The 23,537-nt window shown below is 31.9% G+C and overlaps 1 protein-coding gene across 2 annotated transcripts in view; it reads left to right on the forward strand.

The window, feature by feature from the left end:
* Nucleotides 1-23,537, forward strand: part of LOC143224760 (guanylate cyclase 32E-like) — a 131,991-nt gene that overhangs the window by 15,010 nt on the left and 93,444 nt on the right. Inside the window, exons 1-3 of one of the 2 annotated variants that reach the window (XM_076453031.1) lie at nucleotides 11,740-11,757; nucleotides 13,942-14,245; nucleotides 21,782-21,931. In XM_076453031.1, the coding sequence (XP_076309146.1) occupies nucleotides 11,755-11,757; nucleotides 13,942-14,245; nucleotides 21,782-21,931 (457 nt within the window). In that variant the 5' untranslated portion in view covers nucleotides 11,740-11,754. Of the gene's footprint in view, nucleotides 1-11,739; nucleotides 11,758-13,941; nucleotides 14,246-21,781; nucleotides 21,932-23,537 lie in introns of those variants that run through there. The other variant, XM_076453030.1, reaches the window with a different exon arrangement.

Raw genomic sequence — 23,537 nt, forward strand, 5'->3', positions numbered from 1 at the left:
ATTATAAAATTGGAGTCTCTCACCAAGTAGGTTAAAGTGACAAAGCTGTGCAGAAGACTTTGGGTAAAGAATTAATAATGTGGTTCCCCCTGGTGGACGTCTGATTTATTCAAGAAATTCTTACCTTTTGTATAAGTTTTATTGCAGAATTGAGCCATTGTTTGAATTCGCTATTAACATAATGTTTTTCATATTCTTAATTATCAATTTATATTTCAATTAGTCTTCTTTGATTACTGTCCACTTTTATCTTAATTATAGAGTTAAATCTGTAATTTGGTTCACTGTTCCTCCTATGAAACTTAAGTATCTTTATCTCTATATACCTGTGCGTTGTATAGCACCAACTGATCTTTATGTAGATTTCTTGTATAGCATCAACTGATCTTTATCTTTATGTACATTTCTTGTATAACATCAACTGATCTTTATCTTTATGTACACTTCTTGTATAACATCAACTGATCTTTATCTTTATGCACATTTCTTGTATAACATCAACTGATCTTTATATTTATGTACATTTCTTGTATGACATCAACTGATCTTTATCTTTATGTACATTTTTGTATAACATCAAATTATCTTTATTTTTATGTACATTTCTTGTATGACATCAACTGATCTTTATCTTTATGTACACTTCTTGTATAACATCAAATGATCTTTATGCACATTTCTTGTATAACATCAAATGATCTTTATGCACATTTCTTGTATAACATCAACTGATCTTTATGCATATTTCTTGTATAACATCAACTGATCTTTATCTTTATGTACACTTCTTCTATGACATCAACTGATCTTCATCTTTATGTACATTTCTTGTATAATATAAAATGATCTTTATCTTTATGCACATTTCTCGTATAACATCAACTGATCTTTATTTTTATGTAGATTTCTTGTATAACATCAAATGATCTTTATCTTTATTTAGATTTCTTGTATAACATCAACTGATCTTTATCTTTATTTAGATTTCTTGTATAACATCAACTGATCTTTATCTTTATGCACATTTCTTGTATGACATCAACTGATCTTTATCTTTTTGCACATTTCTCGTATAACATCAACTGATCTTTATTTTTATGTACAATTCTTGTATGACATCAACTGATCTTTATCTTTATGTACATTTCTTGTATAACATCAACTGATCTTTATCTTTATGTACATTTCTTGTATAACATCAAATGATCTTTATTTTTATGTAGATTTCTTGTATAACATCAAATGATCTTTATCTTTATTTAGATTTCTTGTATAACATCAACTGATCTTTATCTTTATTTAGATTTCTTGTATAACATCAACTGATCTTTATCTTTATGTACATTTCTTGTATGACATCAACTGATCTTTATCTTTATGCACATTTCTCGTATAACATCAACTGATCTTTATTTTTATGTACAATTCTTGTATGACATCAACTGATCTTTATCTTTATGTACATTTCTTGTATAACATCAACTGATCTTTATCTTTATGTACATTTCTTGTATAACATCAACTGATCTTTATCTTTATGTACATTTCTTGTATGACATCAACTGATCTTTATCTTTATGTACATTTCTTGTATAACATCAAATGATCTTTATTTTTATGTACATTTCTTGTATGACATCAACTGATCTTTATTTTTATGTACATTTCTTGTATGACATCAACTGATCTATATATTTATGTACAATTCTTGTATGACATCAACTGATCTTTATCTTTATGTACATTTCTTGTATGACATCAACTGATCTTTATGTAGATTTCTTGTATAGCATCAACTGATCTTTATCTTTATGTACATTTCTTGTATAACATCAACTGATCTTTATCTTTATGTACACTTCTTGTATAACATCAACTGATCTTTATTTTTATGCACATTTCTTGTATAACATCAACTGATCTTTATATTTATGTACATTTCTTGTATGACATCAACTGATCTTTATCTTTATGTACATTTTTGTATAACATCAAATTATCTTTATTTTTATGTACATTTCTTGTATGACATCAACTGATCTTTATCTTTATGTACACTTCTTGTATAACATCAAATGATCTTTATGCACATTTCTTGTATAACATCAAATGATCTTTATGCACATTTCTTGTATAACATCAACTGATCTTTATGCATATTTCTTGTATAACATCAACTGATCTTTATCTTTATGTACACTTCTTCTATGACATCAACTGATCTTCATCTTTATGTACATTTCTTGTATAATATAAAATGATCTTTATCTTTATGCACATTTCTCGTATAACATCAACTGATCTTTATTTTTATGTAGATTTCTTGTATAACATCAAATGATCTTTATCTTTATTTAGATTTCTTGTATAACATCAACTGATCTTTATCTTTATTTAGATTTCTTGTATAACATCAACTGATCTTTATCTTTATGCACATTTCTTGTATGACATCAACTGATCTTTATCTTTTTGCACATTTCTCGTATAACATCAACTGATCTTTATTTTTATGTACAATTCTTGTATGACATCAACTGATCTTTATCTTTATGTACATTTCTTGTATAACATCAACTGATCTTTATCTTTATGTACATTTCTTGTATAACATCAAATGATCTTTATCTTTATGTACATTTCTTGTATGACATCAACTGATCTTTATCTTTATGTACATTTCTTGTATAACATCAAATGATCTTTATTTTTATGTACATTTCTTGTATGACATCAACTGATCTTTATTTTTATGTACATTTCTTGTATGACATCAACTGATCTATATATTTATGTACAATTCTTGTATGACATCAACTGATCTTTATCTTTATGTACATTTCTTGTATGACATCAACTGATCTTTATATTTATGTACATTTCTTGTATGACATCAACTGATCTTTATGCACATTTCTTGTATAACATCAAATGATCTTTATGCACATTTCTTGTATAACATCAAATGATCTTTATGCACATTTCTTGTATAACATCAACTGATCTTTATCTTTATGTACACTTCTTGTATGACATCAACTGATCTTTATCTTTATGTACACTTCTTGTATAACATCAACTGATCTTTATGCACATTTCTTGTATAACATCAACTGATCTTCATGCACATTTCTTGTATAACATCAACTGATCTTTATCTTTATGTACATTTCTTGTATAACATCAAATGATCTTTATTTTTATGTAGATTTCTTGTATAACATCAAATGATCTTTATCTTTATTTAGATTTCTTGTATAACATCAACTGATCTTTATCTTTATTTAGATTTCTTGTATAACATCAACTGATCTTTATCTTTATGCACATTTCTTGTATGACATCAACTGATCTTTATCTTTATGCACATTTCTCGTATAACATCAACTGATCTTTATTTTTATGTACAATTCTTGTATGACATCAACTGATCTTTATCTTTATGTACATTTCTTGTATAACATCAACTGATCTTTATCTTTATGTACATTTCTTGTATAACATCAAATGATCTTTATCTTTATGTACATTTCTTGTATGACATCAACTGATCTTTATCTTTATGTACATTTCTTGTATAACATCAAATGATCTTTATTTTTATGTACATTTCTTGTATGACATCAACTGATCTTTATTTTTATGTACATTTCTTGTATGACATCAACTGATCTATATATTTATGTACAATTCTTGTATGACATCAACTGATCTTTATCTTTATGTACATTTCTTGTATGACATCAACTGATCTTTATATTTATGTACATTTCTTGTATGACATCAACTGATCTTTATCTTTATGTACACTTCTTGTATAACATCAACTGATCTTTATGCACATTTCTTGTATAACATCAACTGATCTTCATGCACATTTCTTGTATAACATCAACTGATCTTTATCTTTATGTACATTTCTTGTATAACATCAAATGATCTTTATTTTTATGTACATTTCTTGTATAACATCAAATGATCTTTATCTTTATTTAGATTTCTTGTATAACATCAACTGATCTTTATCTTTATTTAGATTTCTTGTATAACATCAACTGATCTTTATCTTTATGCACATTTCTTGTATGACATCAACTGATCTTTATCTTTATGCACATTTCTCGTATAACATCAACTGATCTTTATTTTTATGTACAATTCTTGTATGACATCAACTGATCTTTATCTTTATGTACATTTCTTGTATAACATCAACTGATCTTTATCTTTTTGTACATTTCTTGTATAACATCAAATGATCTTTATCTTTATGTACATTTCTTGTATGACATCAACTGATCTTTATCTTTATGTACATTTCTTGTATAACATCAAATGATCTTTATTTTTATGTACATTTCTTGTATGACATCAACTGATCTTTATTTTTATGTACATTTCTTGTATGACATCAACTGATCTATATATTTATGTACAATTCTTGTATGACATCAACTGATCTTTATCTTTATGTACATTTCTTGTATGACATCAACTGATCTTTATATTTATGTACATTTCTTGTATGACATCAACTGATCTTTATGCACATTTCTTGTATAACATCAAATGATCTTTGTGCACATTTCTTGTATAACATCAAATGATCTTTATGCACATTTCTTGTATAACATCAACTGATCTTTATCTTTATGTACACTTCTTGTATGACATCAACTGATCTTTATCTTTATGTACACTTCTTGTATAACATCAACTGATCTTTATCTTTATGTAGATTTCTTGTATAACATCAACTGATCTTTATCTTTATGTACACTTCTTGTATAACATCAACTGATCTTTATGCACATTTCTTGTATAACATCAATTGATCTTTATCTTTATGTACACTTCTTGTATAACATCAAATGATCTTTATTTTTATGTACATTTCTTGTATAACATCAAATGATCTTTATCTTTATGTACATTTCTTGTATAACATCAAATGATCTTTATTTTTATGTACATTTCTTGTATGACATCAACTGATCTTTATCTTTATGTACATTTCTTGTATAACATCAAATGATCTTTTTCTTTATGTACATTTCTTGTATGACATCAACTGATCTTTATCTTTATGTACATTTCTTGTATAACATCAAATGATCTTTATTTTTATGTACATTTCTTGTATAACATCAAATGATCTTTATTTTTATGTACAATTCTTGTATGACATCAACTGATCTTTATCTTTATGTACATTTCTTGTTTAACATCAACTGATCTTTATTTTCATGCACATTTCTTGTATAACATCAACTGATCTTTATTTTTATGTAGATTTCTTGTATAACGTCAACTGATCTTTATTTTTATGCACATTTCTTGTATGACATCAACTGATCTTTATTTTTATGCACATTTCTTGTATGACATCAACTGATCTTTATTCTTATGCACATTTCTTGTATGACATCAACTGATCTTTATTCTTATGCACATTTCTTGTATGACATCAACTGATTTTGAGGTTCATATATCTAAGCGTTATATGATATTTAACACTCTTTACCTTTATATAGATGTGTTGTATAACACTAACTAATACTTAGCTTTATATATCTCGGTGTTATATGACATTTGACTATCTTTATCATTTAGTGTTATGTCACTCTTTACCTTTATATAGATGTGTTTTATGGCACTAGATGATCTTTATATTTATATAAATGTGTAGTGTGACACCAACTGATCGTTAACTTTATGTACCTATCTGTTATATGATATTTAACTATCATTTATTTTTATATACCTTTGTGTTGTATTACATTTATTTATATTTATCATCTTAGGGGTTGTATATTATTTAAAAGAATAATTACATCATAATTGTTATATGTGTATAATCACGTGTAAGCCAGACGCAACCATTTCTGGTATAACGGATACATTACAGGCTGTTACTATCCGTTCCTAATTAACCTACGTTTACTCTTATTCGAGCAACTGACAGAACATTTTCATCAGTTTCTAGTTACTCCAAATATTCCGTTTGTTTCAGATAAATCCTTAATGGAAAACCTATTTGCTATAATTACGCGATACAGAGATTCATCAACTCGCCGGCCGCAAAAGCAAAAAGTTTGGTTTACTTTGGCTTTTGGCCAAATACTACAGCTAAACCTTTCAAAAACAGCCTGAAGTGCTTTAAGGTGAAGGGAACCAAAATATAACGAAGCTGTTTGCGTCTTAGGTAAAAATTCTTAGTAAAACACTTGCAGTTTCAGCCGTAATATAGAGTTTCTTAAACCAATGTGAGATGTAGATATGATACATTCAACCATAACACTTGTTTTCTAGTGCTAAGAGCACTTATATTCAGTTAATTTGATTAACGCACAACTCATGATAATTTATAGGGTATGTTAAAATAACAACTTCTTCGTTCTAAAGAATATTTTGTTTTCTATGTACTCAAGATATAATATAAAACAAGAATTGATACACCTAACATTCATTTCAACGTGAACATGAATATTTTCTTTGTTGATTAATTATGAGTTTGATAGGAAGACGTTTGTTGGGTATTATTGGCTTTAATCACTTACAAGCGTTGGAGTATATGTTATTCACCTGATACGATTGTAATGGGAAAAAACAAAACACTTTATATTTAAAAGTTGTAATAGGTAGAAATCTTATGCTCAAGATAACCAGACGTCCCGGTAAAGGCGGGTCGTTTATAGCTAGTTTGTCCCAGAAAAGTTCCCAGGACGATCGAAACGTCCCGGTTTTGTGACAAAGACAACAAATTATCAGTCACATTGAATCAGGAATGTAATAGGCTCTCTTGACTTACTATTTCTCGTAGCACGTGCTCTCTTGCTAACTCATTCAAAAGCTCCGTCTGTGATTAAATCAGAGTCTGCGCAGTTGTATGTATATCACCAACAAAACAGTTGAAATAATTAAAATAACAAACAAATAGTGTTAATATATTTGGATGTAGCGTTAATGTGGTGTGAGAAAATTCAGTAACTTTAAAATAAATTAAACACAAGTTAAATTGGTTAAAATGCGTTATAATCGTTTAAAAATTAGTGACAATGGTCAGAGCGCTCTGGTTTCTGGATTTGGAAATCTGGTCAACCAACTTTTGCCATCTTATTTAAACTTGGGTGAGATGAACCTGGGATATAAAGAGTGTTACGTTTTGAAACTACTGCTGTTTTCAGTACGTAGATACAAATATTCCTATTCAACAAAATACTGTGACGTCAACAAACATCGGGTATTCGCTTTGTGAGTATTAATACGCGTATTCGAATAGTTTGGAAGGGAAAATTCAAGTATTCGCATCAGCCAGATGATTTAATGAATATTAATATTCATTTCTCTTTCTGTGCATAAATCAACATAATATTAAAACGTCAGCTGATAGATGAAAAACCTCTGCTTACTATTGGTTATAAATAATATAGTATTTAATGTCAGAGAGAACTATTGACAAATCCTGAAAGGGAGGCTGTGACAGTTGGGCGTGGCAGGAGGAGGTCTGATTTTCTATTTGATGGCTATGTAAGGAAACAAAAGTGAAACTTATGAAAATTATACTTGCCTGAATAATAGTAATATTATAATAAGTAATTAACGTTGAATTTAGTACTTCTTGGATGAGTGATGAGTAAATTAGAGCAGAAGGAATGCGTAGAGAAAAAGTATTATTTCTTACACCAGGGGAAACATAATATTGTTTTATACAGTGTTAAAATATGGATTATTACGTGCGTTTTTCAGCTATACTGATATAACATAAACGAAATAATACTTTAATTAAATTTTGAATGTAACTCAGTAAGAACACTGTGATATGCACAGTAAAGATTGTCAGTGGGGTGATGGTTAAATCTGTACCATCCAACCACTTTGAAATTTTTTATATTGCGTGGTTATCAACAGAGTTAATGTCACTTGATAAAGTAGGATATGGTTACTGAACTCCATCCAGTGGTACATGAACACTTTGGACTCAGCATGGACAGGTGGTTAAGGCACACGGCTCGTAATCTGAGAATGTTTGTTTCGAGTCCTCTTCACACCAAACATGTTCGCCCTTTCAGCCGTGATGTCGTTATAAGGTGACGGTCAATTCCACTATTCGTTGGTAAAAGAGTAGCGCAAGAGCTGGCGGTGGGTGATGATGACTAGCTACCCTTCCTCTAGTCTTATACTGCTAAATTAGGGACGGTTGGCGCAGATAGCCCTCGTGTAGCTTTGTGCGAAATTAAAAACAAAAACAAAAACATGAACACTTTATACGTCCTACTGTTAGAACTTGTCACATTAAGGTAAAGCGTAATTATTGTGATCGGACCATTTTTGACCAGCTGACATGTCCTAAGGTAAGCTTTTATTAATTTTGTTAATATGAACTATATTGTATGTAAATAATATAATATAATATAATATAATATAATATAATATAATATAATATAATATAATATAATATAATATAATATAATATAATATAATATAATATAATATAATATAATATAATATAATATAATATAATATAATATAACATAATATAACTGTTATAATATTACATGCTTCTATTTATACTATATTTTTCACCAACTATATTCTGTATTATATAGCTGAAATATTTATTCATTATCATATATGTTTATTATAGTTATTAGTATAACAACCTATTTATTGTTAAACTAAATATCTCATGTTTTGAACATTATCACCATTTTTACTGATTATTATATGTTTTATTCATTATTTCCATTATAAACTATATTCTATATTATATAACTGAAATATACTTTCGTATTTATTACGTAATCATATGGCAGATTTAGAACACTTCACACCTGGCTGTGGTGAACACTTCACACCTGGTTCTGGTGAACACTTCACACCTAGCTGTGGTACTTCCGGCCAGGTGCACCAGTGTACTGTTCAGAATCAACTAAGTTTAAGTCTAAAAACCCTCGTCAGAAGCACATCACTAACTCGTCAGTCTTACTGTCAGTAAACTACCAACCTTTCTCAGTGATAGAACCGAAAGTGTTTTGAGATCTAACTTGAATTCTTAGCATTACTCACATCTGTCCACAATGTTGATGGAGAGCAGGTTTGGAGCATTACTCACATCTGTCCAGAATGTTGATGGAGAGCAGGTTTGGAGCATTACTCACATCTGTCCACAATGTTGATGGAGAGCAGGTTTGGAGCATTACTCACATCTGTCCAGAATGTTGATGGAGAGCAGGTTTGGAGCACTACTCACATCTGTCCACAATGTTGATGGAGAGCAGGTTTGGAGCATTACTCACATCTGTCCAGAATGTTGATGGAGAGCAGGTTTGGAGCATTACTCACATCTGTCCACAATGTTGATGGTTTGATAAAGTCCAATAAAAGTAATTCCCCTACTGGAAATTGTACCCAACATCAATTTCACTGACAAATACACAGCTTTCTTGGAGTTATTTGTCTTTTAATATTTGACTGAAAAATACAGACAGTCATGATGGCATGTCAGAGTTTCAAGGGGCGTCTTACATCTAATAACATTCTAACTCAATATGACAACAAGGTGTCATACGTGACACCTGATGATACACCTAACATAATCAAGGCTTCTTTCTAGCTTGGGTCTGAACCACAAACACTACCTGGTGTGAGAGATAATACTCCATATATAGATAGTGATTCAGAATTGAACTTCTGGATGAGACTTAATCAGCAGACAATTTATCCATATTTCTTCCTGAACATAACCCCCTGCTTTTACCCACAATACCACGGGTGGTCAGGGATAGCATGAGAAAAGCTTAACCATTGCTGAAAGTAATTTAAACAATAGCCATTGTGTCGTACATTTAAAAATCAACTCAAGTAACTGAACTACTTGAGGTCAGAGCTCAGTTGGTAACATGAAACACCATGGAACTCAGAACTCAAGATGATCATGTCTTTATTGAAGATTCCTCAGGAGAAGATGGATGATCGAGAGACTGGTACATTGAAACTTACTTTTCACACACGGTCAGAACATGATTACCTCCAGTTCTGTAGCGCCACGTTGTGGACTGAAGAGTAAGACTGTCAAGGTATGGTCCAGATATAATGTCCATCTTGTCTCTCCACTGAAGGTATCTCTTCGCGCTCGGTTGTGTCAGTCTGAGCAATGAAGTGTCTTCCACTTGGATCCCATATTTAAACTTGGTCAGTGTTTCACTCATGGTCTCTGAATCCAGTCGACTTCTTCTGCAGCAAGAAGTCAAAAACCAATCCTAGAACCAAAATAGGACTGTTAATCTTCCCTCTCAACTCTTTGGTTTCTCCGAGAAACCTCATCTTCAGAAAATAAAGAGCTCAACGTCTACATCGATGGCCCAGGCATTCCTGAAAACATCAATCCTATAGGTTATTGAAGGATTCATGAAAACACTTTCCTACATTACCTCTACTAGCCAAACACTACCTGGATATTCCAACATCCCCCGCCCCCGTTGAACGTTTGTTTAGCATCGGAGGCAAAAACCTCAGACCTGATTGCTGTTGCCTCATTTGAAAGACTGATGTTGATAAGAAAATTGGTCATTTATAATGTCTATAGGTGTCATTTAAAAATATATAATTTGTTCTTAAACTTTGCTGGTGTATTTCAAAAATAAATTTATTGAAATATTAGTTGTTCAAATTTTGTTTGTTTCATAAAATAAATGTATTGCTATCTTATTGTCTAATCACGTGTTATGTGATGAAGTGTTTATTAATATATTACTGCGTATTCGTATGAGAACGTTCAGCACTTTTCTAGTTTTCGTATTTGAATTCGGTAACTGGTCTTCAGTGTTCAACTATTCTTGGTTGCCACTTATAAACAAGGAAGAAACGTAATGAACTTCCTTCTTCGACTTATATATTTAGAACAGTTTTAAGAACGAAACGTAAGGGTGCTCATGTTTTCTAATAATCTAAACAGGAAACATTTTCTATGTCTTTTCCTTACAATTAGGAGCGGCATTGGAAAGATCCACCCAAAGCTGTATTACTAGTTTGTGTAAATACTGCCATCTAGCGGTCGTAATACCCAACTAAAAAAATAAAATATGAGATTGCAAATATTATCATCATTACTGAGATGTAATATTAACAAACTACCCATCACTCTGGTGGTGATTAATCGAATTATTCGAAGATGATAGAAAATTATTATAATTTTCTTAATATGTTTTTAGAAACAAAATGTGGAAATTATTAGGAGCCTGCGACAAACCATTGCTGCTTAACACGTGAGAAAATATCAATCAATTTGTGTATTTTCTTATAGCAAAGCCTATCAGTTTACCTGCCTTGTCCACCTAATTTTAGCATTGTAAATCAAAAGACTTATCGCTGTACCACCATTAGACGATTTTAATCACTTTGTTTGTTTAGAATTTCTCAAAAAGCTACAAGATATAACAGTGTAAGACTAAAGGGAAGGCAGCTAGTCATCACCACCCACCGCCAACTCTTAGGGTACTTTTTTTATCATCGAATAGTTGAATTGACCGTCACATTATAGTGTTCCTACAGCTGAAAGAGCGAGCATTTTTGCTGTGACGGGGATTCGAACCTGTGACCCTCATATTACGAGTCGAGGGCCACAACCACCTGTCCATGTCGAACCGATTTTCAATCAACTGATGTCTTTACGACGCATTGGTGTAATGCATTATGGTCCTATAGAGCATTATCCAACAAGCCCATACCGTATGCATTAAAGGCATTGTCTAAATGGTTTGATTCTCAGTAGTTTAACGGCAATTCTGAAGACTTATAAGAACAACGACAACAAATCCGCGTTTTTATAATCGAGGTGGACAAAACATGGATAACCTCCTGTACTGCTATGTGTTTTACATCAGATAAACAAACAAGCAAACTAAATAACCAATAAGGCTGTTATAAGTTTTGCTAGGCCTCATATCTTTATATATACACACACACGTATATATATATATATATCAAATACAATATTTTAAAAATATAATAACATGTTGAATCAATTGGCTGTGACCTTATAGGTGGTAGCTATCTGGGTCTTAACGCATTGATCTAATGCATAACCAGACATCGACAAGACGTTGAGTCTATTGGCTAGACATCCATAGTGCCAGTACGTTAATGTCTTAGTGGGCTAGCTATCCATAGTACCAACTGACCAATACGTTAATTAATTAGTCTGAATTTTGACTTTATGACTTTGTAATAGGAAATATCCCGAGAAGTACATAGAATAAACTTACGTTTCAATTTTGTGAGGATAAACTCAATCAAAACTCAGAGTCGTACTTACGTTTCAATTTTGTGAGGATAAACTCAATCAACACTCAGAGTCGTCGTCACTTACAAAGTTGCACAACAGGTTATCTCTGTTCTGCCTACTGTAGGTATCGAAACTCGATCTGTAACAATGTGGTTCTTCCTAAAGGAACCGCAGAGCCAGCCGGAGTTGATGTTTCTTTTAATTACGCACCTTATTAGGGTGTATAAGAGTGTAGAGGTCAACACTACGGAATAATGAAGATCACGTGAACGTATTTCGTGCGCGAAATCCTAACTTTCGTCATAATTCTGTTAACGTGAAAATTTGAAGGATGAAACTATTATTTTCATTTTAGGTAATGTAAACAAAATCATCTGATATTAATTAGAAAGCAAATTTAATTCATCCAAACTAAATATTCATCTTGTTTTGTAACGGTTCTTGTTTATTATTAAGCACAAAGCTACGCAATGGGATAGCTGTGCTTTGCCCACCACGGGTATTGAAACTCAATTTCTAGCAGTCACACCGCTGTGCCACTGGGGGTGGATATTTAAGCACAGAGCTACACAATGGGTTATCTGTGTTCTGCTCATTGTGAGTGTAGAAACTTGACTTATAACGTTGTATGTCCAAAGGCACGCCGCTGTGCCACTGTGGGGTGGATACTTAAGCACAGAGCTACACAATGGGTTATCTGTGTTCTGCTCATTATGAGTGTAGAAACTTGACTTATAACGTTGTATGTCCAAAGGCACGCCGCTGTACCACGATTGGCTTATCTTGTCTCATGGAATTGACCGTCACTGTTATAGCTTCCTCTTACTCCCAAAGTGGGGAGCACAAGAGGTCAATAAGTATGGAATCTTCAGATTAACAAACTGGGCACACTAATACGTGGGCCATGACCGGGTCTAGATGGTATTCAGTAGTGTAACGGTGCCAACCTTGGACCTCCAGTTCACAGCTTGGCAAGCTAACTTCATCAGTATATTTAAGAGTATTTTATTTGATGAGGGAAATTACAAGAAAGCTGGGTGATCACTCACGGGGAACACATGGTGGCCCACCTGGTCACTCACGGAGAACACAAAGTGGCTCCCCCAGGATTACATAATGGGATCAGATTCAAAGGCTATGCTACTCTCCACTCTTCAAGAGTCCTAAGAATAAATTTCGGCTTTGATAACAATTGGTAAAGCGGCTCTCCAGTTACAGGAGAACATAACACTCACACACAGACGTTTATCAAAGAACGACCAAGAAGATTACACACGCAGACTCATTTTACGTAACATGAAGAAATTCTAACAACCATTTCTTCATTCAAGGATGCTAATAGTTTATTAATGTAATTCTGATGACCTGTGTTTTAACTTTAATGTGTTCACAAGTAATTTCAGATCTCCTTCAAAGTGCACTAAATAATATTGTTTTTAAAACATTTAACATCTTACATATTCGCTATATTACATTTCTAGTTTCAATTAGGACGGAACAGGTATGATTACAATTACTTTTGTTTGTAATAAATAAATATATATATATATTTTAGTTTTATTAAATCTAAGAAGTTAAATCTTTAATTTATATAACTTTTGACTAATATAATGTATATATATCTATATGTATATATATCTATATTCGTTTTCCAGAAATGTTCAGACCGGAAAGTTTCTAACAAAAACATCTACACGACGTTTGCTCGAACATTGCCTCCAAGTTCTAAGATCTCCAAATACGTGATTTCCCTCTTAAAACATTTTAACTGGAACAAAGTGATACTCGTGGTATCTGAAAATCACTGGTATAAACAGGCAGAGGAAGCCCTGATGGTTCTGGCTAAAGACAATGACATACAAGTCACCAAAACTTACTTCATACCCGATTTTTACATCAGTGGAAGCCACGAGGAGGACATAAAGAGGATAATCGATGAATCTTTTAGGATCACGAGAAGTAAGTTTTCTGACATCTCTGTTTGCCAGTTGTTGAAATTGTTACATTCGACCATAAAATTCGTTGACTTTGGTCTCGCACTGAGTGTAAAACTTTCTTTGATTGTTAGTCAGTAGCTTATTTCGAACTGTGAGTTTTAACACTGACAATTACAATTCGTACCAACTGCGAGTCTTAACATAGTGTCTCGTGTACCGTTCTCATATCGCTCTGTTTCAAGTAAGTTTATGTTGTTAATTTCACTTGTTATAAACTCGATGTAAAGTTAAAATCTTATTGTCGGTGTAAAATATAGAGAAACCATATCATTGACTAGTGGAACTACGGTGTAAAATATAGAGAAACCATATCATTGACTAGTGGAACAAACCGAATATTGAAAATGTGTTTTTTTTTCTTTATTATTAAGAGATTTGTTACTAAAAGCTACAGTATAACAAACAAGTGCAGGTATTATAATTATATTTTATTTGTTTTAGTTACAAGTCGTGTCTTGTCGGTTCGATGAAATCCGTTGGTTTGGTTTGTTTTGAATTTTGCGCAAAGCTACTCGAGGGCTGTCTGCGCTAGCGTGCGTGTGTGTGTGTGTTTATTTAGCAAAGCCACCTCGGGCTATCTGTTGAGTCCACGGAGGGGAACCGAACCCCTGATTTTAGCGTTGTAAATCGGTAGACTTAACGCTGTACTAGCGGGGAACCTGCGCTAGCCGTCCCTAATTTAGCAGTGTAAGACTAGAGGGAAGGCAGCTAGTCATCACCACCCACCGCTAACTCTTGGACTTCTCTTTTACCAACGAATAGGGAGAATTGATCGTGACATTATAACACCCACACGGCTGAAATGGCGAGCATGTCTGGTGTGACGGGGATTCGAATCCGCGACCCTCAGATTACGACTCGAGTGCTTTAACCATCTGGCCATGCTGAGGCCCGATGAAATCGAGGAAGTATTAAAGAATAGCTTAGCTTTGTTATCGTCTCTCATGTTCTAATAGCCTAATGCATTTTATAATTTTATTTGGAGTATCTTTGATAGACAAAAAGAACAACAGCAAAATTAGACTCTCTCAGGAAACAGAACTTCTCGAATGAGAAGTATATCTCACATGTATTTTTCATGCGCGTGCGAATAAGTCGAGCTAGTTTTAAAATGATACTAAATATGAGTAGAAAGCAAACGGTTAGCTCGGGTCAAAGCGATATTTTCACTTTCTGTGAATTACCATTAAAGAAAATTGTAATTTCATGTAGTGCCAACATTTAAATCAAAATATAAATCTTTACAAATAGACTGTATATAATTATCATAGTAATGAAGTGCATTTAATAATTTAGTGTTTGGTTACTATTGATGTAATTCACACCACATACAATTCACTCTGTTGTGTAATATTTTATTGATGTAATTCACACCACATACAATTCACTCTATTTTGTAATATATTATTGATGTAATTCACACCACATAAATTCACTCTGTTGTGTAATATTTTATTGATGTAATTCACACCACATACAATTCACTCTATTTTGTATTATTTTATTGATGTAATTCACACCACATACAATTCACTCTATTTTGTAATATTTTATTGATGTAATTCACACCACATACAATTCACTCTGTTGTGTAATATTTTATTGATGTAATTCACACCACATACAATTCACTTTATTTTGTAATATTTTATTGATGTAATTCACACCACATACAATTCACTCTATTGCGTAATATTTTATTGATGTAATTCACACCACATACAATTCACTCTGTTGTGTAATATTTTATTGATGTAATTCACACCACATACAATCCACTCTATTGTGTAATATTTTATTGATGTAATTCACACCACATACAATTCACTCTGTTGTGTAATATTTTAATGATGTAATTCACACCACATACAATTCACTTTATTTTGTAATATTTTATTGATGTAATTCACACCACATACAATTGAACTGTATTGTGTAATATTTTATTGATGTAATTCACACCACATACAATTCACTCTATTTTGTAATATTTTATTGATATAATTCACACCACATACAATTCACTCTATTGTGTAATATTTTATTGATATAATTCACATCACATACAATCCACTCTATTGTGTAATATTTTATTGATGTAATTCACACCACATACAATTCACTCTATTGTATAATATTTTATTGATGTAATTCACACCACATAAAATTCACTCTATTTTGTAATATTTTATTGATATAATTCACACCACATACAATTCACTCTATTGTATAATATTTTATTGATGTAATTCACACCACATACAATTCACTCTATTTTGTAATATTTTATTGATATAATTCACACCACATACAATTCACTCTATTTTGTAATATTTTATTGATATAATTCACACCACATACAATTCACTCTATTGTGTAATATTTTATTGATATAATTCACATCACATACAATTCACTCTATTGTGTAATATTTTATTGATATAATTCACACCACATACAATTCACTCTATTGTGTAATATTTTATTGATGTAATTCACACCACATTCGATTCACTCTATTGTGTAATATTTTATTGATGTAATTCACACAACATACAATTCACTCTATTTTGTAATATTTTATTGATGTAATTCACACCACATAAAATTCACTCTCTTGTGTAATATTTTATTGATGTAATTCACACCACATACAATTCACTCTTTTTTGTAATATTTTATTGATATAATTCACACCACATACAATTCACTCTATTTTGTAATATTTTATTGATGTAATTCACACCACATACAATTCACTCTATTTTGTAATATTTTATTGATGTAATTCACACCACATACAATTCACTCTATTGTGTAATATTTTATTGATGTAATTCACACCACATACAATTCACTCTATTGTGTAATATTTTATTGATATAATTCACACCACATACAATTCACTCTATTTTGTAATATTTTATTGATGTAATTCACACCACATACAATTCACTCTATTGTGTAATATTTTATTGATGTAATTCACACCACATACAATTCACTCTATTGTGTAATATTTTATTGATATAATTCACACCACATACAATTCACTCTATTTTGTAATATTTTATTGATGTAATTCACACCACATACAATTCACTCTATTGTGTAATATTTTATTGATGTAATTCACACCACATACAATTGAACTGTATTGTGTAATATTTTATTGATGTAATTCACACCACATACAATTGAACTGTATTGTATAATATTTTATTGATGTAATTCACACCACATACAATTCACTCTATTGTGTAATATTTTGTTGATGTAATTCACACTACATACAATTCACTCTATTGTGTAATATTTTATTGATGTAATTCACACCACATACAATTGAACTGTATTGTGTAATATTTTATTGATGTAATTCACACCACATACAATTCACTCTGTTGTGCAATATTTTAATGATGTAATTCACACCACATACAATTCACTCTATTGTGTAATATTTTAATGATGTAATTCACACCACATACAATTCACTCTATTGTGTAATATTTTATTGATGTAATTCACACCACATACAATTCACTCTATTGTGTAATATTTTATTGATGTAATTCACACCACATACAATTCACTCTATTGTGTAATATTTTATTGATGTAATTCACACCACATACAATTCACTCTATTGTGTAATATTTTATTGATGTAATTCACACCACATACAATTGAACTGTATTGTGTAATATTTTATTGATGTAATTCACACCACATACAATTCACTCTATTGTGTAATATTTTATTGATGTAATTCACACTACATACAATTCACTCTATTGTGTAATATTTTATTGATGTAATTCACACCACATACAATTGAACTTATTCTTCCTTTGTAAACAGAAGATAGAGAGAGACAGATAGACAGTTCGCTTATTAGAACTTGTTTTTGTTTGTTTAGGGCCTGGGGAGGTCAGTTTTTATCTTTGATTTTTTTTTTCTGGAGATAGCCTCGTTCTCCAATGTCTTTATGATAACTATATACACTTGGCGATTGATAATATTCTTTATAAATCGGCCGTTTCGTATATCTGGTATTGGACAGTTAAATATGTTTGTCATTTGTGGTCGTAAAATAATCTGAGAACTGAATTTCATTATTTCAACCTTTACGTTACAGTTACATCTATTTAAATGCCTGTTTTTGGCCTAGAGCGCGTGCTTTCGATAAGCCTTGATATTTTCATTTCATTACGTGCCTGGCGGCACGAGGAGAGGTAGCGTGCCTTGTTGAAATGCAGCGATAAAGTCGCGTTAATTTTAGGGCTAAGATCACATGTTAAACCTTGAGAAAATAACATAACTCTAAGCGCTGTTTTTCTTTCACGTGGTCTTTACCTTTCATCGAAGTCTTACAGAAAGTAAAACAATAATCCTGGATAAGCAAGAAAGGAAGACATCTGATCCACAGTCAAGTTTTCAAGGGATTTCACACGCAAAAAAAACATCGTGTGGTTTCTGGCTTTACTAGTATTTCTTCTAACAGGTTTTGCACGTCTTTGAACATTCTTGGATGTGATCTGTTCACTCCTATATCTTATTTTGTTATGTAGAATTGTTAAAAAAATTACCACGTTAGGATTCAAGTTTTTATAAATATGTTTCCACTTTGAGAAACCATAGATAGCGGAAATGATTAAAAGCTCAGATACAGTTATCAAATATTCTTGTCATATAAAATAAACAATATTTGATGATTCAGTTACGGCAGCTTGATTCAGTTACAGTTACAATGCAATCTAGGAAGTATTGTTTTCGTTTTGTTAAATGGTTTTATTTGAAGTTACACCTTGTATATACGGTAATATTACTGTACTATTAATGGTATTATCAAATACACTGTTTACTCTTGTACATAGCTTCATACAAAACAAATTGTATTTTCTTTGTTCTTATACGTTCAACAATGTTAGCATTATAGCATCTGTGGTTAACAATTATTTTTATATAATTAAGTTTTTTGAAGTTAGTGTAATCAGAACATGTGTTAAATTATTCTGGTTATATAACTACACGTATGTTGTGTATTAGAAACGTTGATTTTGTTTTTAATTTTAAAATATGCATTTATTTATAAGTTTTCTTGTAAGGTGGTATAACTTTGAATTCACCTCCCTACTCACGTGAGCGCATGACGTGTCTTCCTGCTGTATAGTATTTTTTTTCTACATGTTTATTCTACAAATCCCGAACGATATCTCTTTTGCTTCATGATTTACTACAAAGAGAATACAATTCATGAACAACTGTAATGTTTCAGTTCGTTGGTTACCACGAGGTAAGACCCAAAGTAAAATCGGAAAGATACCATTGTAGCCAACTGTCCAAACAATGCTTAACATAAAGCTGAAAGACTAGCATTATAACCAACCAGAGCAACTTTAGTTCTGTTAAGTTTAGTGAAACAAATTACATATTTTTTTACACTTAGAAAGTCGTTTAAATTACTTGTTTGTTGTTTGAATTACTTCTTTGTTGTTTGAATTACTTGTTTGTCTGTCGATTTTCTTCATTTCGCGCCCTGCAGTAGAGGGCAAGGATTATTTACCATTTGTTTTTTCACATAATAACTTAGTTCTTTATAATAATTTGAGGGTAATCACCGAGGTTCCAGATTTAGACTTTTGACCGTGGTGCAAAAAACGTAACATATCTTGAACTCCACAAATTTGATATGAGTGTTGTGTAAAAGATATTTATAAACTGGATATAGAGTGTTGTGTTAAAGATATCTATAAACTGGATATAGAGTGTTGTGTTTAAAATGTCTACAAACTGGGTACTGAGTGTGTGTTAAAGATATTTATTAAGTAGGTATAGAGAGTTGTGTTAAAGTATCTATAAAATGAGTGCCGAGTGTTGTGTTAAAGTATCTATAAAATGAGTGCCGAGTGTTGTGTTAAAGTATCTATAAAATGAGTGCCGAGTGTTGTGTTAAAGATATCCACAAACTAAGTACTGAGTATGGCGTTAAGATATCTATAGACTGTGTATAGAGTGTTGTATTAAAGATATCTATAGACTGAGGTAGTTTAAATATATCTACAAACTATTGTACTTAGTGTTGTCTTCTCAGGTGTTAATTAATGAACAGATGTTTCGCACCAAAAAATTATATTAGAAAAAGAAGAAAAATATCATATTATAGGAACAGATACACACACAGATAGATACACAGATACACACAGATACACACAGATACACACACAGATAGATACACAGATACACACACAGATACACACACAGATAGATACACAGATACACACACAGATACACAGATACACACACAGATAGATACACAGATACACACACAGATACACACACAGATAGATACACAGATACACACACACACACACACACACACAGATACACACACAGATACACAGATACACACACAGATAGATACACAGATACACACAGATACACACACAGATAGATACACAGATACACACACAGATAGATACACAGATACACACACAGATACACACACAGATAGATACACAGATACACACACAGATATATACACAGATACACACACAGATACACACACAGATAGATACACAGATACACACACAGATAGATACACAGATACACACACAGATACACACACAGATAGATACACAGATACACACACAGATACACAGATACACACACAGATAGATACACAGATACACACACAGATAGATACACAGATACACACACAGATACACAGATACACACACAGATACACAGATACACACACAGATAGATACACAGATACACACACAGATACACACACAGATACACAGATACACACACAGATACACAGATACACACACAGATACACAGATACACACACAGATAGATACACAGATAGATACACAGATAGATACATCGCTCTCGTTTTGTTTAAAATACGGAAAATACGAAATCATTTCATAAAGTGTCAGAATAATAGGAGAGATTATATTGTGGACTAGATAAGGTTATTTCCATACGTATCGTATTTTGGGTATTTTATTGTTGTTACTGAAAAATAAAACGAAAGATTCCTTATTATAAAGAGATAATGGGGTTATTGTTTTCGCTGAGTTTTTGTGCCATCTTCGGTAAGTCTAAAGACTTATAACGCTAAAATTCAAAATTCGATACTCGTGGTGGACAAACCTCAGATAACCTAATGTGTAGGTTTGTGCTTAATAACAAACATACGAACATAGCTTAGAAGCAAAAGTATCACGCAAATGACAGACTTTCCATCTTTTAATGACTTTCTTCATGGATATGTTTCAGTTTTACTAAACAGTTACGTCAAGAATCACATGTTTTAACAATTTTTATACAATAAATGGGTGTGTTCGAAGTGAAATAATTTTGCTTTTACATGATAAAATGAAACTAAAAATGAAACTAATATTAAATTGCTTATATAATAAAAAGTACACCAAATATTACTACTTTTTGTTGTGTGTTTTTTTTCACCTTTCGTGTGACGTAGTCTATATCATTCTGGCTGAAACTGACGTCCTGGTAGACTTCGCACGTTACATTGGAAGGGAAATCAAGAACATTGACGAATACGTCACTATTTGTGTGGAAGACAGAAAATTCTATGATCCTAGCAAATCAAGGCAATATCTGAATAAAGGTAAGTACTTCGTTTTGTGTGCGATAAACGACGTAGTTACCTTCGAGTCAATAAGAGTTATTAACGGTTTTACTGGTTTTGTTTTAATCGTACACCCACGTAAACCCTCATCATGACAACTTTAGTGAAATTGAAAGCTTTGATGCGTTGACTTGTTTTTATTATAGTGATTATTTTAGCCACTAAAAATAAAATAATATGTGGTAATGACTACAAAAATACGAGGTGGTCCAAAATTATATTTATTATTTTTAAATTTAATCATTAAATAACGAAAGTAGGCCCGGCATGGCCAGATGGGTTAAGGCGTTCGACTCGTAATCTGAGGGTCGCGGGTTCGAATCCCAGTCGCACCAAACATGCTCGCCCTTTTAGCCGTGGGGGCGTTATAATGTGACGGTCAATCCCACTATTCGTTGGTAAGAGAGTAGCCCAAGAGTTGGCGGTGGGTGGTGATGACTAGCTGCCTTCTCTCTAGTCTTACACTGCTAAATTAGAGACGGCTATCACAGATAGCCCTCGAGTAGCTTTGTGCGAAATTCAAAAACAAACAAACCATAATGAAAGAAATAAAATCATAAAGTTGCTGTTTGTACTCAAAGTCAAATAGGTTCTACTTTCTTGGTTTGTTTTATTGTTTTTTCTCTGCAGTTGGCGTTGCTAGTCCGTAAAATGGCCACCGTGCAAGATAAGTCTCAATGCAACGTTTGTCTTGCAGGGTGGGTCATTTCTGTGGCCTTCGTACTCGCCACACGTCACTTCACTAGATTTCTTCTTTGGGGGTATGTTATGGATATCGTGTATCGCAGACTTATAACAAACATCACGGAGCTACTGTCACTGTGGACGTGTTGTGGCGAAAATCGACTGGATTTGAATATCGGTTAAATTTTCTGAGAACTTCTAATGATACATGTGTAGAAGTCTACTTACATCTCAGTAAAATAATCTTTTGTTGGGATACAGAAAATCGAAAATTTTATGGTGTAGTTATTCACTTATTTGATTACTGAATGTTAAAATAGGAATGATTACTTTGGACCACCCTGTATTATTGACATCCCTAACTTTGTCATCAGTATTGACTAAGTGTTTTAAAGTGCTGAAATTATTCTTCTGCAAAGCATAAAAACGTTCTCGGGCTTTCTCAGTAGAGTAGATAATTATTATTGCCATAAATGGTCAGTTAATATTTTAACTCGGGTAATACTTTGTTATTACTTGACTAAATGGGGACCAGATACTTCGTGAAGCAGTTTATTGAGAAATTAAAGAAAAACTTAGGCCTAATTTAATACTTTTCTATGTTGACTATTAGGCTATACAGATTGAAACTTGTTTGTGTTATACCAGTCAAGCTGACCCTAAAATAAACATTTGAATGGCAAGTACTTAAGAATACAACAGTTGATTAAGTGTTAAAGGAAGAAGTAAATAACACATGTTATGTGTTTAGCTGCTTGTACGTAGTGTGGAAGTGTGACCGTAGTATGAATCAGAGAGTTTATTGTTTAAGACGTTGCTGTAAAAGCGTGTTCAACAGTTTCGGACTAAAAGACGTTATAAGAGTGACAGTTGAGCCCCACTATTAGGTTGTGACCCAGAG

The sequence above is a fragment of the Tachypleus tridentatus genome, chromosome 9 (genome assembly GCF_004210375.1).
Source record: "Tachypleus tridentatus isolate NWPU-2018 chromosome 9, ASM421037v1, whole genome shotgun sequence".
NCBI lineage: Eukaryota > Metazoa > Arthropoda > Merostomata > Xiphosura > Limulidae > Tachypleus > Tachypleus tridentatus.